This window comes from Phodopus roborovskii, unplaced genomic scaffold, assembly GCF_943737965.1.
Source record: "Phodopus roborovskii unplaced genomic scaffold, PHOROB, whole genome shotgun sequence".
NCBI lineage: Eukaryota > Metazoa > Chordata > Mammalia > Rodentia > Cricetidae > Phodopus > Phodopus roborovskii.
In genome coordinates this window covers 2,848,881-2,866,080 of record NW_026126433.1, presented here as the reverse complement: position 1 = coordinate 2,866,080, position 17,200 = coordinate 2,848,881, and the positions used below count along the sequence as shown (strand labels likewise).

General features: G+C 37.9%; 1 protein-coding gene across 6 annotated transcripts in view; it reads left to right on the top strand.

Moving 5' to 3' along the window:
* Positions 1 to 17,200, top strand: part of Atp11b (ATPase phospholipid transporting 11B (putative)) — a 91,730-nt gene that overhangs the window by 50,345 nt on the left and 24,185 nt on the right. For all 6 annotated transcript variants that reach the window (XR_007834622.1, XR_007834621.1, XM_051185814.1 and 3 more), the window contains exons 20-21: positions 7,651 to 7,804; positions 9,268 to 9,370. Coding sequence is in view for 4 of the 6 variants with exons in the window: in XM_051185814.1 (XP_051041771.1) it covers positions 7,651 to 7,804; positions 9,268 to 9,370 (257 nt within the window). In the remaining 2 variants the exon portion in view is untranslated. The remainder of the gene's footprint in view (positions 1 to 7,650; positions 7,805 to 9,267; positions 9,371 to 17,200) is intronic.

The window sequence follows — 17,200 nt, the reverse complement described above, 5'->3', positions numbered from 1 at the left end:
ACATGTACAGATCTCTCTTAAGAAGTTTCTATAGTAGTAGGTTTCTATAGTACTTTCCTGAAAAGTCCTTGGTGTTATTATCCCTTCTTTTACTCTGCCCTCCCTTACCCCAGTTTTTCCCCTTTATTCTTCTTACTAGTACATTCTGTTTCTCCTCCCACAAAAGCCTCTCCCCATTGACCCTTAGTAATTTCCTGACCTCTTTGGGTATTCCAAATGAAACACATATACCTAAAGATCCAAAACTGACAGCCACACTGAAAGAACACAAGCAGCATTGTCTTTCTGGGCCTGGGTTACCTCACTCAGGATGATTTGTTTCCAGCTTTGTCCATTTACTGGTAAATCTCATTTTTCTTATTAGCTGAAATTATATAAATATACCATTTTCGTTATGCATTCATCAGTTGATGAACATCTAGGCTGTCTCTATTTCCTGGCTATTGTGAATATTACTGCAATTAGCATAAATGTACAAAGCACTTTTAATTTGCATTTCCCTAATAACTTAGGATATTGAACTGTTTTAAACATTTGTCCTCCATTTGTAGTTCATCTTTTGAGAACTCTGTTTTTTTATTTTTTAATTGGGTATTTTGGTTTTTTTACTGTTAAATTTTTTAGCCTTTTTATATTCTAGATACTAACACTCTGCCCAATATATAGTTAGTTAAAAAAAACTCCTATTCTGTAGGATGCTACTTCACTCAAGTGATGTTCTTTGCTGCACAGAAATATTTCAGTTTCATGGTGTTCCATTTATTAATTGTTCATCTTAGTGCATGTGTTATTGAGGTCCTGTTGAGAAATTCCTTTCCTGTGCCAATGAGTTCAAGCCTGTTCCCTACGTTCTGTTTTATGAGATTCAGGGTATCAAGTTTTATGTTAAGATCCATGATCCATGTGTTTATTTTGATTGAAAGGGCTTTGTTCTCCTGGTTTCCTCCATCCTCTCTAGTTCTTACACTTTTTCTGTTCCCTCTTCTGTAGGTTCCTTGAGCTTTGAGAGGAGGGATTTGTCGGGAGGCAGGGCAGGCAGATCTCTGTGAATTCAAAGCCAGCCTGGTCTACGGAGTGAATTCCAGGGCAGCCAAAGACACACAGAGAAACATTGTCTCAAAAAATGAAAATAAATAAATGAATGAAGGAATTAGGAAGATTTGATAGAGAGATCCCATTTAGAGCTATGTATTCCAAACACTTTCTCTTCACATAATGTCTGGCTGTGGGTCTCTGCATCTGTTGCAGAAGGAAGCATCTCTGATGATGACTGCATAAGGCTCTGATCTATGAGAGTAGCAGAATATCATTAGGAATTGTGATACATTGTTTATGATTTATTAAAGCCACTGGAGATCAAAATAGCAAAGCAGCCACACTACTTAGCTACAGAAGGTAGGCAGTGGTGGTACACACTGACTACATGAAATTGATTCAATCTTAAAAGAAACAGCTTACACAAAGGTGATATCAGCATGTGGGATCACACACCTTTAATCCCAGCATTGGGAGGTGGACACAGGAGGATATGACTGGGCAGAGAAAGGAATATAATGAGGAAACAGGATCTGAGAGACTTTTGATTCTGAGGATTTGTGGAGACAGGATTGCCATTTCAGCTGTGTAGAGGTTAAGATCTACTGGCCTGGCCACTTTGTTTCTCTGACCTTCAGCTTGAAGCTTGAACCTCAATATCTGTCTCTGGGTCTTTTATTTTTCATGTTACAAGAAGTCATTTTATTTTGTTTTGTTTTGGCTTTAGACTGGTAATATTTGGTTTTTCTGTATGTTTCTGGGCTGACTTGTCTCTGGTTCTTGGTCACCTTAGATGTAGAGATGGCCTTTGACGAAATCCAACACCCTTTCATGATAAAAATCCTATAGAGATTATGGATGTAAGGGACATACCTCAACATAACAAGCCTATAGCCAATATTAACTTAAATGGAGAGAAACACAAAGAAGGTCCACTAAAATCAGGAAAAAGACAAGGTTATCTACTCTCTCCATACATACTTAATATAGTACTTGAAGTTTTAGCTAAAGTAATAAAACATCTGAAGGTGATCATGAGGTTACAAACTGGGAAGGGGAAATAAACATATTTTTATATGCAGATGACATGACTGACAGTATACACAAGTGACCCTAAAAATTCCACTGGGAAACTCCTACAGCTGATAAACACTTCCAGTTAAGTGGCTAGATACACAATTAACTCACAGAAATTAGTAGCTCGCCTATACACAAGACAAATGGACTGAGAAAGAAGTGAGGGAAACAACACCTTTCACAATTTTGCATTTTCACAAATTTTTATAAAATATCTTGGGGTAGCTCTAATCAAGCAAATGAAAGACTTGTATGATAAAAACTTCAAGTCTTTGAAAAAAGAAATGGAAGAATCTCCCAGAAGATAAAAAGATCTGCCATACTTATGGATTGATAGGATTAACTTAGTGAAATTGACCATTCTACCAAGCAATCCACAGATTCAGTGGACTTCCCATCAAAATCCTGACATAATTCTTACAAACTTTAAAGGGACAATTCTCAACTTCATATGGAAAAACAAAAACCCAGGATAGCTAGAACTATGTTGAACAATAAAAGAACTTGTGGAGGTATCACCATCTCTGGTTTCAAGTTGTACTATATAGCTATAGTAATAAAAACTAAATGGTTTTGGCATAAAAACAGACAGGTTCATCAATGTAATTGAATGGAAAACCCAGACATAAATAATCCAAACACATATAGATGACTGATTCTTTATAATTTGGTTAGGGTTTCACTTTGTGATCCTGGCTGTCCTAAAACTCACTCTGAATACCAGGTTGGCCTCGAACTTACAGAGATCCACTACCTCTGCCTCTGCCTCTCAAGTGCTGGGATTATAGGTTCCACTAGTGCCTGGCTGGGGCACCTGATTTTTGATTTTTGATAAAGAAGCCAGAAATACATACTGAAGAAGAAGGGGGGTTGGGGAGAAGACAGCCTTTTCAATAAATGGTGCTAGTCAGACTGGCTATCTACATGTAGAAGAATTCAAACAGATCCTCATTTATCACCCAGCATAAAACTCAAGTCCATGTAGATCAAAAACTTTAACATAAAAAGTTAGATATACTGAACCTGATAGAAGAGAAAATGGGGAATAGTCTCAAGCACATTGCCACAAGAGACAACTTTCTGAACAGAACCATGATAGCACAGGCACCAAGAGCAACAATTAATAAATGGGACCTCATGAAACTGAAAAGCTTCTGAAGTCAAAGAACACCATTAATTGGATAAAGTGGCAGCCTATAGAATAAGAAAAGATTGTTTTACTAACTTCACACCCAATAGAAACTAATACCCAAAATATATAAATAACTCAAGAAATTAGATATCAAAAAACAAATACTCCAATTTTAAGATGGGGTACAGATCTAAACAGAATTCTCAATAGAGGAAAACTTGATTTTTCTTAAAGATGAATAAGATTCCATTACCTTATTTTCATTATTCTTTCATTAGTTGATGGGCATATAAACTGTTTCTATGCCCTAACTATTGTGTCTAGAATAGTATTGAACATGAATGAGCATGTAGTGTCCTTGAATGGGAAATAGAGGCCTCTGTCAAGGTAAGAGTCACATGACTTGGACCTGCAAGTTGTTCTTCAGCTGTGGTTCCTAATGGGATGACAGGAAATGAGAAGACAGGAAAGCTGATGAACTTAATAAGCAAGTTTAGTAAGAAGTACAGCTTCATCTGTACAGTTTGTGAGTGTGGAGGTAAGGAAAAGGGGGTTGGGACAGTGTCAGCAGAAAACTTGCATATAATGGGATGATCACAGAATCTCCCAAGTGCTCACAGATTGAGCATACACTGACCTTGGAATTGGTAACTCTCCAGTCTCTTGTAGCTTAGAGGGAGGGAGCCAAGTTCCCAAGAAACAAAACCTTAACTCATATAAGTCCCTGACCTCAGCCTGGCCCTTGCCAAGTTTGCCCCTGAGCAAGGACATAAAACTAGGTTCCCTTTGTCCTTTCAACAGGGACCTGAAAGACCCTTGGATCAGCCTTGCTCTTTGCAGTGGTGTATAGATGGGTCAAATGCTAGATATATTTTTAGTTGTTTGGGGAATAGCCATGCTGATTTCCATAGTGACTGCATCATTTGCATCCTGCTTACAGTCATGAGGCTTCCCCAATTCCTACATCCTCACTAGTATTTATTGTCTTTATATTCTTAAATCTTAGTCATTCTGACTGGGGTAACATGAAGTCAGAGTTGTTTTAATTTATATTTTCCTAATGTCTAATTATGCTAAGTACTTCAAAAATATTACCTAGCTATGTGTCTTTTTGAGAAAAGATATTTTAGTTTCTTGAATTCTTACAATGTATAGATATTAATCATCCATCAGATTTATAGCTAGCAAAGATCTTTTCCCATTCTGTAGGCTGCCTCCTCAGTTTGCTTTGTAATACAGAGCTTTATCATTTCATGAAATTCCATGAATTGATTGTTGATCTTATTTCCTGGACAGCTAGAATCCCATTCAGATGGTCATTACCAAATCTTATATCCTGAAGTGTACTCCCTACACTTTCTTCTGGAAGTTTCAGGTCTGATGATGAGAACTTTGATCCATTTAGTAAAAGAGAAGGATCACATTTCATTCTCCTACATAGAGAGAGCCAGTTTTCCAACACTATTGGTTAAAGATGCTGTCTTTTTTCCAGTGTATGTTTTGGTATCTTTGTCAAAAACAAAGTGTATATACATGCATGGACTTTGGGTCCTCAGTTCCATTCCTTTGATCACTGTGTTTTTGTGCCAGTGCCATGGTGCTGTTACCACTATGGCTCTGTAATTTAACTTGAAATCAGTAATGATGATACTCGCAGCAATATTTTCATTGTGCAGGATTTTTCTGTCTGGGGTCCTTTATGCTTCCTTACGAATTTTAAGATTGTCGTTCAATTTCTGTGAAGAATTACATTTGAACTTATAGAAATTGTATTAAATCTGTAGATTGCTTTTAGTAGGATTGCCATTTTCACAGAATTAATCATGTCAACCCATATTACAGGGGTCTGTTCATCATTTGCTGTCTTCTTTCACTTCTTTCTTGAGTTTTTAAAGTTTTCTTTGTATAGGGCCACCATCTGGGGGCAAAGTTTACAAATACCCAAGTCTATTCTATGGAGGACATTTCTCATTCAAATTACCACATTTTACTCTCTATCCCTCCTATTCACAATGCAAAATGCATTTAGTCCCACTTCAAAAGTACCTACAGTCTTTTATAGTCTTGGCCCTCTCCTGAGACTCAAGGAACATCTTTTAATTGTAAGTCCCTGTAAAAATCAAAAAGCAAGTTACATATTCTAACATGTGACACAATATACATTTCTATTCTAAAAGGGAGAAATGGAGCACAGTGAGGAGAAACTGGATCAAAGCAAGACTGAAACCCAGGAGAACAAATTCCAAATCCTATAGTTCTGTTTGATGTCAAAGGGCTTAGGATGGCTCTACCCCTCCAGCTTTGCTCCATGCAACATAAATCTGTCTCTGGGACTGGTTTTCCTCCCCTTATACAGCTCCCCTTTGTAGATATCCCATGTCCCTGGTACCTCCAAAATCTTGGGGTCTCCAATGCAACCTCTGGTTTTACTTCCACAGCAGTGACCTCTTATATTCTCTTACCCTCTCAGGGTCTTCTTGCAGGTAAGGCCACATTTTGTCTGGCCTTAGGGACTCTCTGAAACCATGGAGAAAGAATATGCTTGTATGCATTGTGCCTCTGAAGCTAGTACTACATGGACTATACTGCCAAGTCCCATAGTCAGAAACCAGAAAGTACCCCAGGCTATCTTTTATAGGTTGGTACTTTATCTGCCCGCCTCCTGAGGGCAGCCTTCTCTATTTCAGTGCAGAGCTGGCCTCTCCTTAATGGCACTAATCTCCTTAACAACTGTAGCCTCTCTTCTACTGCCTTGGCTGTAACATTGAGCTTCCTAGTGTTTTTCTCCAAAATCTACATTTTTAAAAATTTCTTTCTGTCCTACTTGGCTCTTTTTCATTGTAGACTTATATGTGCATTATTATTAATAACCATACTGCATATTCAATGCTATGTAGTCCTGACATTTCCCCTACCAAAGAAAGTAGTCTGTGACTTTTTAATTTAGCCCCAGAAAATTTCTTAGGACACAAACAGAAGGCAGTCAGGTTCTTTGCAAAAATAACACAGGTATATCCTCTAGCCCAGTTGCTGTTGAAGTCCTTGCTTCCCTCTGAACCCTCTTGATTCAGGCCTCTAGTCTGCTTTGCTTTCAGATTAGATGGCCTTCTGAGCTCTGATTACAGCATTGACGGCTTTTCTACTCCAGAGTTCCAAAGTCTTTCACATCCCTTAAAAAAAAAAAAAAAAAAAAAAAAAAACATGGCCATGTTCTTCATAGCAACAGCCCACACTCCTGTACCAACTTTTGTATTCATTCCTTTGCTATTGCTGTGATGGAACACCATGACCAAGGTACCTTATAGAAGAACCACATTATTTAGTTTTATGGTTCCAAAGGGTTAGAGTCCATATTTGCAAGAGAGCATGGCACCAGGAAATTGAGAGCCCACAACATTTACTGCCACCATGAAACTGGGAGTCAGAGATACTTAAAGATAGTATGACTTCTAGACAAGTCTTTGCTTGGATATAGACGGTACTTCATCTTGGATATTGTGTTATTTTGAGATCATGTGAACACCATTGTGATGAGTTAGTAGTTAAAAAGAATAATACCAGGGAGAAATTAACTGCTCAAAATAATTTACTTTATATATACCTTCTAAAATTATTTCTTGGTTTTTAAAAGTTATGTTGTGCCAGTGAGATGGATCAATAGGTAAATGTGCCTGTTACCATGCCTGACTATGTGAGTTCAGTCCCTGAAACTCCAAGAGAGCACCATCTCTTTCAAATTGTCCTCTGACTTTGGCACGAGTACATACACAAATATATAAACAATAACTAAATTAAAACATAGAGGGGGCAGAGAGGGTAAGAGGGAGGGAGGGAGGGGGAACTGGGATCGACATGTAAAATAAGTAAATAAATAAATATTTTAAAAATTAATGTCTAGCCAGGCGGTGGTGGTACATACCTCTAATCCCTGCACATGGGAGGCAGAGGCAAATAGATGTCTGTGAGTTTGAGGCCACCTTGTCTACAGAGTGAGTTCCAGGACAGGCTCCAAAGCTATACAGGAAAACCTGTCTCAAAAATGAAAAAACAAACAAAAAATTAAAATACTACTTAAAATACTAAAATACTAAAAATTGTAAAGGAGATACAGTGTTGATAACACTATACATGTATGTAAAGCTTATTATATTTTCTTTAAGTCTTCTGTGTATGTTCTTTTGGTATGCATATTTTAACCATTAGTAGTATTCATTTCTCTATTTGCACAAAAAGCTATGTTTTATCTTACCCTTTAGGTAATACAACTGAGTTTGTTCACTTACACATAAGTCATTCAACAGTAATCTGGTTGAACTGTCTGTCTTTCAATAGGAGTCTTATTATATTAAAGTAAATGAACTGGATTCAGAGTGTGATGTAGAGGATATAATTGTATTATTTTCCAGAATTACAGAAGACCATGTGATTCAACATGGGCTGGTAGTAGATGGGACCAGCTTATCTCTTGCACTCAGGGAGCATGAAAAGCTATTTATGGAAGTCTGCAGAAATTGTTCAGCTGTATTATGTTGTCGTATGGCACCTTTACAGAAAGCAAAAGTAAGTATATGTCATAAAAAGTTTTGTAAAAATAATCTTCGAAGGGGGAAGAAAAGAAGGAAGAACAAACACGACAATTCTTTGTTAAAAGTTATCAGCTTTAGCATAGTGGCATACACCTGTATATCCTAGCATCCAAGAGTCTGAGGCAAGAGGATTGCAAGTTTGAGGCCAGCCTCTACTAACCAAGTGTCAGGGAGGGAAGGCGCGAGGGAGGGAGTGAGGGAGGGAGGGAGGGAGGAAGGAAGGAAGGAAGGAAGGAAGGAAGGAAGGAAGGAAGGAAGGAAGGAAGGATGTGGCTATCAAGTTATAAATTAGGAAAGCTCAAATCTAATCTACTGTTTATCATCCTCATATGTAAAGCTGTATACAAGAAATGTTTAAATTTCAGGTGCCTAGGGTTCAACTGAAAACCCATTCAAACAATTTTAATAAATCTATAATTTGGAATATTTTGAGGTCTTAATTTTACCTGATAGCTCACTCCTCAGGTCAGGGCACCTGCTGCTAAGCTTAACTGCCTGAGTTCCAGCCCCAGGCCCCTCGTGGAAGAAGGGAAGAACAGACTTCCACAAGTTGTCCTTTGGCTTCTGTTTGGGCACCCATACATGGGGACACATGTGCATACACACAAAAATAAATATAATCTCATGAAATTTGTAAAGGAATATCTTATACTGTACTTAGCAATACAAATATAAGTACTGAATGTTTTGTACACAGGCATCCAGGTTTATTTAGATCCATGGAATTTTGTTACAGTTCTTGTGTGTCACAGTCTGTGGAGATTAAAACTAGAGCAGACATGTTTATGCTTTTGTAATAAAATCCAAGAATCTCAGAACAAGGGCAGAGGGTAAAGATACTGTCATGTAAGTTTAATGGCCTTGATTCAATACCTGGAACTCACATAAAAGTATAAGGAGAGAACCAACCCTGCAAAGTTGTTCTCTGTCCTCTGAATACTGGCCATCTCATGTGTACCAAGACCACCACACATATGCACACAGGGTTAAGAATACTTTTACAGAATTCCAGATAAACCTGTTTTAATTTCACTTAATATATAATATTTTCTTAAATCTTAAGACTTAGCTAATCAGACTAAATGAATACGTGCCTTTTCTTTCTATCAAGTATTTTGTTTCTTGAGAATTTTATTTTGAGAACTCAATGAAGTATAGTTATTAGCCTTATAAAATTTTAGAATATATTCCTAAAATAAAAAAAAAGAAAACCCAACTATTTTGACTATTTTGTTACAACACTTGTGAAAGACATTTTTAAAACCTTAGTCCCCATACCCCTAGAAGAGTGAAGTTTACTGTGTTACTATCCAGTGTGAACTCAAATGCTGTCTTCACCACTATACTACTACAGAAAACTTCATATGAAAGAAATTACACAAATCCAAAAGATTTGAAACTTGACCACAAAGAATGAACTCATTGTATGTTTTCTAGGTAATAAGACTGATAAAAATCTCACCTGAGAAACCAATAACGTTGGCTGTTGGTGATGGTGCTAATGATGTAAGCATGATACAAGAAGCACATGTTGGCATAGGTAATTGACTTTTCCTTGAATTTTTAAGTGGTATAATTACTTGGTAGTATTGAATTTTGCTTTTTTTAAGCTATATTTTTATTATTTTACATATCAATCCCAGTTCCCTCTCCTTCACCATGTCCCCTCCCCTGATGCCCCATCCCATTCCCCATCCACTCTACTGAAAGGGTGAGGCCTTCCAGGAGGGATCAACAAAATCTGTCAAGTCATTTGGGGTAGGGCCTAGGCCCTCCCTCATATCTCTAAGCTAAGGGAGTACCCCTCCATGGGAAATGTGCTCCCAAAGTCCTTTCATGGACCAGGGATTCACCCTGATCCCACTATCAGTGGTCCCTTAGACTGCCCAGGCCTTCCAACTGAGACCCACGTTCAGGGTTCTGGGTCAGCCCTATGTTGGTCTCTGAGCCATCAGTCCGGGGTACATGAGCTCCCCCTAGTTCAGGTCAACTGTCTCTGTCAGATTCTGCAGTCTGGTCTTGACCCCTTTGCTCATCACTTCTCCCTCTATGCAAATGGAGTCCAGCTGAGTGCTTAGCTATGGGTTTCTGCTTCTGTTTCCATCAGCTACTAGATGAAGGCTCTAGAATGACATATAAGGTAGTCATCAATCTTATTAACAGGGAAGGACATTTGAAGTAGCCTCTCCACTATTGCTCATATTGTTAGTTGGTTTCATCCTTGTAGATCTCCGGACATTTCCCTGGTGCCAGTTTTCTCTTCAAACCTATAATGACTCCCTCAATTATGGTATCTTTTTTTTTTTTTTTTTTTTTTTTGCTCTCCTCTATTCCTCCCTCAACTCAATCTTTCTGCTCTCTTATCTTCTCCTCTCCCCTTCTCTTCTCCCCTTCTCTTTCTACTAACTCCCTCTCCACTCATTGCCCCACCCCACCCCGTTCCCATTTGCTCAGGAGATCTTGTCCCTTTCCCTTTCTGAGGGGGACCATGTATGTCTCTCTTAGGGTCCTCCCTGTTTCTTAGCTTCCTTGGCAGTGTGAATTGTAGGCTGCTGATTCTTTGCTCTATGTCTAAAGTCCATATATGAGTGAGTACATACTATATTCACCATTTTGTGACTGGGTTACCTTACCCAGAATGGTTTCTTCTAGTTCCATTGCCTACGAATTTCAAGATTCCATTATTTTTTTCCACTGAGTGGTACTCTATTGTGTAAATGTACCACATTTTATTGGTTCTTCGGAAAGTGGTGGTGGTGGGGGGGTCCAGGTTGCTTCCAGGTTCTAGCTATTATAAATAATACTGCTATGAACATAGTTGAACAGATGCCTTTGTTGCATGGATGTGCATCTTTTGGGACTATGCCTAAGAGTTGAATTGCTGGATCCTGTGGTAGATTGATTACATTTTCCTGAGGAACTGCCATGCTGATTTCCAAAATGATTGTATGAGTTTGCACTTCCACCAGCAGTGGAGGAACGTTCTCCTCTCTCCACATCCTCTCCAGCATAAACTGTCATTGGTGTTTCCAATTTTAGCCATTCTGACAGGAGTAAGATAGTATCTCAGAGTTGCCTTGATTTGCATTTCCCTGATGTCTAAGGATGTTGAACATCTACTTAAGTATCTTTCAACCATTTTGGATTCCACTATTGAGAATTTTCTTTTTGGTTCTGTACCCCACTTTTTAATTGGATTATTTGGTGTTTTGGTGACTAGCTTCTTGAGGTCTTTGTATATTTTGGAGATCAGACCTCTGTCAGATGTAGGGTTAGTGAAGATCTTTTCCCAGTCTGTGGGCTGCTGTTTTGTCTTGTTGACTGTGTCCTTTGCCTTATAGAAGCTTCTCAGTTTCAGGAGGTCCCATTTTGTTGATCTCAGTGTCTGTGCGACTGGTATTATATTCAGGAAGCTGTCTCCTGTACCAATTCATTCAAGGGTACCTCCCATTCTCTCTTCTAAGAGGTTCAGTGTGGCTGGGTTTATGTTGAGGTCTTTGATCCATTTGGACTTAAGTTTTGTGCATGGTGATAGACATGGATGTATCTGCAGTCCTCTACACACCAGCATCTAGTTATGCCAGTACCATTTGTCTAAGATACTTTTCTCTTTCCATTGTATAATTTTAGCTGTTTTGTCAAAAATTAGGTGGGTTAATACCAGGATTTTCCATTGGTGTACCTGTTTATTTTTGTGCCAATACCAAGCTGTTTTCAGGACTATAACTCTATAATAGAGCTTGAAATCAAGGATGGTGATGCCTCCTGAAGTCCCTTTATTGTACAGGGTTCTTTTGGCTATCCTGAATCTTTTGTTTTTCTATATAAAGTTGAGTTCAAAGTCTGTGAAGAATTGTGCTAAGATTTTGATGGGGATTGCATTGAATCTGTAGATTGCTTTTGGCAAGATTGCCATTTTTACTATGTTGATCCTACCTATCCAAGACCATGGGAGATCTTTCAATTTTCTGGTATCTTTCTTTCTTGAAAGACTCAAAGTTCTTATTATATAGGTCTTTCATCTTTGATTTCTTTCTCAGCCCCTTTATCATCTGTATATAGTAGGGCTACTGATTTTTTTTTTTTTTTTTTTTTAGTTAATCTTGTATCATACCCACTTCGCTGAAAGTGTTTATCAGCTGTGGGAGTTCCCTGGTAGAGATCTTCGACTAACAATCTAAGCAATAGGGGAGAGGCTACCTTAAATGCCCTTCCCTGTTAATGAGATTGATGACAACCTTATATGCCATTCAAGACTTCATCTAATAGCTGATGGAAACAGAAGCAGAAACCCACAGCCAAACACTGAGCCAAACTGCTGGAATCCAGTTGCATAGAGGGAGAAGTAATGAGCAGAGGGGTCAAACCAGGCTGCATAAACCCACAGAGACAGCTGACCTAAACAAGGGGGAGCTCATTTTGTTCCTGACAAAGAACTTTCACTTTAAACTCTAAAATTCTAACTTACATAATTCCTATCAAGGTTTTAAATTCTTATTTTACAATTATTATTACTTTTATTTGTGAAACTAAAAATTATTCTGTACATGTTGAAAACAGGTTAGAGAAAAGAATTATACCAAACATTGATTAAAAACAAAAAATTCTAATTCGTTTCTGATTTTAATAGTATATCATTTTCTATATTCTTAAGACCATACTGTAGTTACCCCTCAAAACTATTTTCCTTGCTCCCATTTTTATTATAGAATCATTTTATTGCATTCAGTGTACTATTTTTGTATTGTCAATGGTTCACCAATGAATGATCTGTCAAGATCTGTTAGTGCTATTTTATAAATGAAGAACAGGAAAGGGAAGTGTGAGTAGTGTGTGTGTGGCTCCAGAGCTTTTAAAATCCCAGCACAGACAGTCAGCCTTGTCCAGGAAATGTCTTCATGATATATTTGTGATGGATAGAGATGAGGACTGATAATTTTTATTTATGTCTTAAAATCAATCCTCCCTGTTTGGGATAATAAATATGCATTTTGAAATTTCAACTTTCTTTGTGGTTTCTAAACTTTTTCTCAACTGTAATCTTTAACTAATTTTATATTCTATATTAAGCATATAAAACTGATTTAGGAGCTATGGAGATGACCTAGTGGGTAATGTGCTTCTTCCTAGGCAGTCAGTCCCTGAGTTCAGATCTTTAGTACCCACGTAAAAGCCAGCCATAGGGCATATCTGTGTAGACACAGACTGACATGATGGGTTTTCTAGACAGCTTAGTTTAACTGCAATAACAAGCTCCAGGTTCAATGAGCCATTTGCCAAAACACATGATAGCATGCTAGAGAAGGGTGCTTTGTATCCATGTTGTCCACTATTGGCATACACATGCTGTACATAGGCAGGTGTGTGTGCCCAGGTATACATGTGCACACATATACAATGAAATATTGCTTAGTATATAGTGAAGGAAATAGTTAATTTGCTGTTGCTTTGTTTAGCAAAAAAAGAAAGAAGTTGTATCTCTTTTTTAGTACTTTTACTAAAACCAATTCCAGATGGAGTAAGAATTTAAGGAATTAAAACAAAATTTAAATTAGAATAGTCTGGTTGCAATAATGATAAAAATTGATAAATTTGGCAACATTTTGAGAATATAAATTGGTACACAATTGTGCAAACCAGAACTTTCAACTGTATGCCTATTAACCTCCCAGTTATGTATGTGGGATTTTATTGCAAGAAAATAAACATTTAAAATCAATTTGTATTCTTTGACAGTTTCATATATGTGAATATACATATACAATGTGTCTTCAGTCATACGCACTTCCCATTCCTCTTTCTGTCCCATTTTCCATTGAATTCGTCCCACCATCACCCAGGAAGTTCCATGTCTTTGGATTTTTGGTTTTAGGTTTTGTTTAAGAAAATGGTTGAACATATTGGTAAAGGTAGCAGGGTGTGGTGGTTCACATCCGTACTCTTAGCACTGAGACAGGCTCTTCAGTCCCAGACCAGCCTGACTACAGAGCAGTAGCTCATCTCAAAAATAAATAAATACACATGCATACATACACATAATTAATAAATGCAAGTTGAAAAGTAAATAATCACATTTGTAGATAATTACACATTAGTTCTATTTGTTAAATATAATATATACCATGCTGAAAGGATTCCAGTGAAAAAAGATGTAAAAACTGGTTTTTCTCTAGGTGTTGTAAATATTTTCTTTGCCTACCCAGTTAGAACATTTTTGTCACCTCATAACAAAAATTTAATTTAAAAAATAATTTTTAAAACTTTCTTTGAGGCACAAAAGAATTTGGATTTTTATTATTTACTCATTTTAAGACAAGTTCTCACTAAATAATTCTGACTGGCTTGGAACTCACTATGTAGATCAGGCTGGCCTTAAATTTACAGAGATGTGCCTGCCTTGGCAAGTTTTTTTTTTTCCTCTTTAGCAACTTAAAGGGTTATCATAAAGTTAACACAACAGCAACAACAAAAAAGCCAAACAAATCAGCAAACACTTGGGAGTTGATTTGGATGGCAAGGAAAGGGGCTCAGTTTCATTTATGCCTTGTCAGCAACGAGAAACTACCACAAAACGTGTAGAAGAGGCAGAAGTTAGAGCCAGGGTGATCAAAGAAGGCAAATACCCACAAAGTTCATAGAAATATTGAAAATCGTTAGATTTCAGTAGGATGTAGAATGGAGTAGAAAACTGAACCAATCTTACCTCCATTATCTCCAAGATACAAATTTTATTCTCTCACAACGAAATACTTCTTAGCAAAATATTTGACTATGATGACTATAGCACACTTGTAGAAAAGCTAAACTTTTAATTTTAAAATCAAACAATCTTTCTTGTTTTTGTTGTGGTGCGTGAAGAGTCCTGGTGGTTAAAGAGAAAAACCAGGTCCCTTCCACATAGCCCTGTACGTATATGTTCACCAACCTCAAATGATGTTTTTAGGAGATATGTCCTGGTAAATACAGTTTTTGTAACTTATTTAAGTCATTGGGAGTGATATAAAAATATTTTGGAAAATGTTCAGTTTTGCAGGGTGTTCCTAACTGCAAAGTGTCTGCACATGGATGGTAGATGGGCAAAAGCAAGCCTCTAAGCTTCCTCCTGAAAGTCAAGAGACTGAGGTTAGCACTTGTGGTCACTGTTTGGCCTTAATCTTTCAGGCCAGGGCATGGCAGCAGCTGTCTACCTTGGAAGTACTGATGTGGCTAAACTCTGTGTGAGTGCTGCTGGGATGTGGTATTCAGGAAGGCTCTGGTACCTGTCCACAGCCTGTCTGCGGCCAAAGGCCTTTCTTATTTGATATGGAACTCTGGCTTCTGACTCTGTGACTCAGATGGGTCTTGTCTAATTGCTGGAGGATTCTCGCATCTAAGTAAATCTCTTCACAAAACAAAAACAAACAACAAAAAACTTGTTTTTAGTGATGGCTCTCAAATGCAATGTCACATGTTTGTTTTGACTGTCCTATTGTTTTTAAATCAGTTTTAAGAATTCCCAACAGTGACAACTCTTATAAAAAGGCATCCAAGCATAGGACATAGACCTGCACCTCCTAAGACAGTGTCTTAGGAGCAGCTAACAGACATGAGAGCTTCCACCTTCTCTGAGACACTTGAGCTCCCTGGGGAACTCTGCCTCCAAGTTCTTTTGCAAAGCACACCACAGGCTCAGTGCATGTTCTCAGTCCCTCATCTCCAGGTCACCTTCATTCCCACACCTCCAGATGAGTAACAGGAAACACACACTATCCAACATTCTCAGCAAGTGACATGGGGAGGGAAGTACAAGTATTTTACTAAACACAGTCACCTAACGAGGGTTTTTTTTTTTTAAATACAAAGCTCAAAACACATCTTCCAACAGATGTGAATGTCTTTTGATGCAAAAATGTTTGCTGTCATTGCTCTCTGCACACTCAGCAAAGTGACACATCTCTCCCAAGTTAAAAACAATCTCAATTTTGCACCACCAAGTCTCTGCAGGCCCTTTCTCCTTTTCTCATTCATAGTAACCTTTCATGTCTTGGCCCTACCTCCAGCACTGCCATCAGTCCTACTCTTGATGTACAGTGAATATTGTGACCATGAGGCAGCTTGATCCACAGTCAACTTAGCTACCCATGACCGCAAAACCCAGCCCTGGAAACACTGGGGGTGAGCCCCATACTTATTCTGAACAACCTGGAGCCAAGTTTAGTGTGACTGACAGCAACACAGCCAATGGCTTGGCTTTCTGGGGCCTGCCTTTCCCCATGATGAGGAAGAACCTGGCTGCTGCTCACATCTAACTATAGCCTGCAGATCCAGATCCTAGGGATTAAGCCAAGTGATGCTGCCTTGGAGTCAAGGTGCTGGTGGCTATTATGAGAATCCATGTGGGCCCTGAGGGTCATACCTGTATTGTGATTATTTGCCTGTTACCCCAGAGTTCTGCAGCTTGGGTGTCCTGGGTTGCTGTGACATGGAGGTTACTTTGTGGCTGAAGTTTTTTTGCTGTTCTGATATGGAAGTGAGTTTCTTGTGTACCTCTCAATCACAATTCACTTCTAAACATAAATATAGATTTTAAATTCCCACTTTCCTTAGTGTCTGTGTGTGTGGTATTGTTGTGTTGACTCTTGGCCTCTGTGGTCCTATACTGTCCTGAGCAGATCATTCACTTGAGTGCTCCTGGAAGAGACATCTCCATCATTCATGCTTGCACTTTATTTTTCTTTTAAATGGGATCTCATTATGTAGCCCTGTCTAACCTTGAACTCTCTATGTGGACCAGGCTGTCCTCAGACTCACAGAGATCAACTTGCCTCTGCTTCCTGAGTGTTGGGATTACAGAGTGTACCACCACAGTCCCCATCGTAAATTTTTAAAAAAGATTTTTTACTCTTGAGAGCAAAAAAAAAAAAAAAATCTTTTTTTATAGTTTTGTATGTAAGACCTATTGGGATTTTTTTTTTTAAACAAGTAAGCCAAGCACTGTGCATGACACACACATACACACACATACATACATACATACATACATACATACATACATACATACACACACACACACACACACACACTTGAATGTTTATTATGGTTGATCCCTCATTATTTTAATATATAAATAAAATGTTGTGAAAATTGAATATTTTTTAAAAGAAGACTTTTATTTTCCAGGTAAAATTATGCATTGCTTTCAGGGTATAAATTTTTTTTAACCTACTTTATTTATTGAAAAGTTTTAGAAAAAATCTACTTTTTACTTAAGTAAAACACATTCACTTATATACCACAGCTTAAAAATCATGTAAATAGGCTTATTGTTTATAGGGTTCAAATTCCTGATCCTGAAGCTTAATTGTTTTATAATCTTTGGAGCTGGTGGATT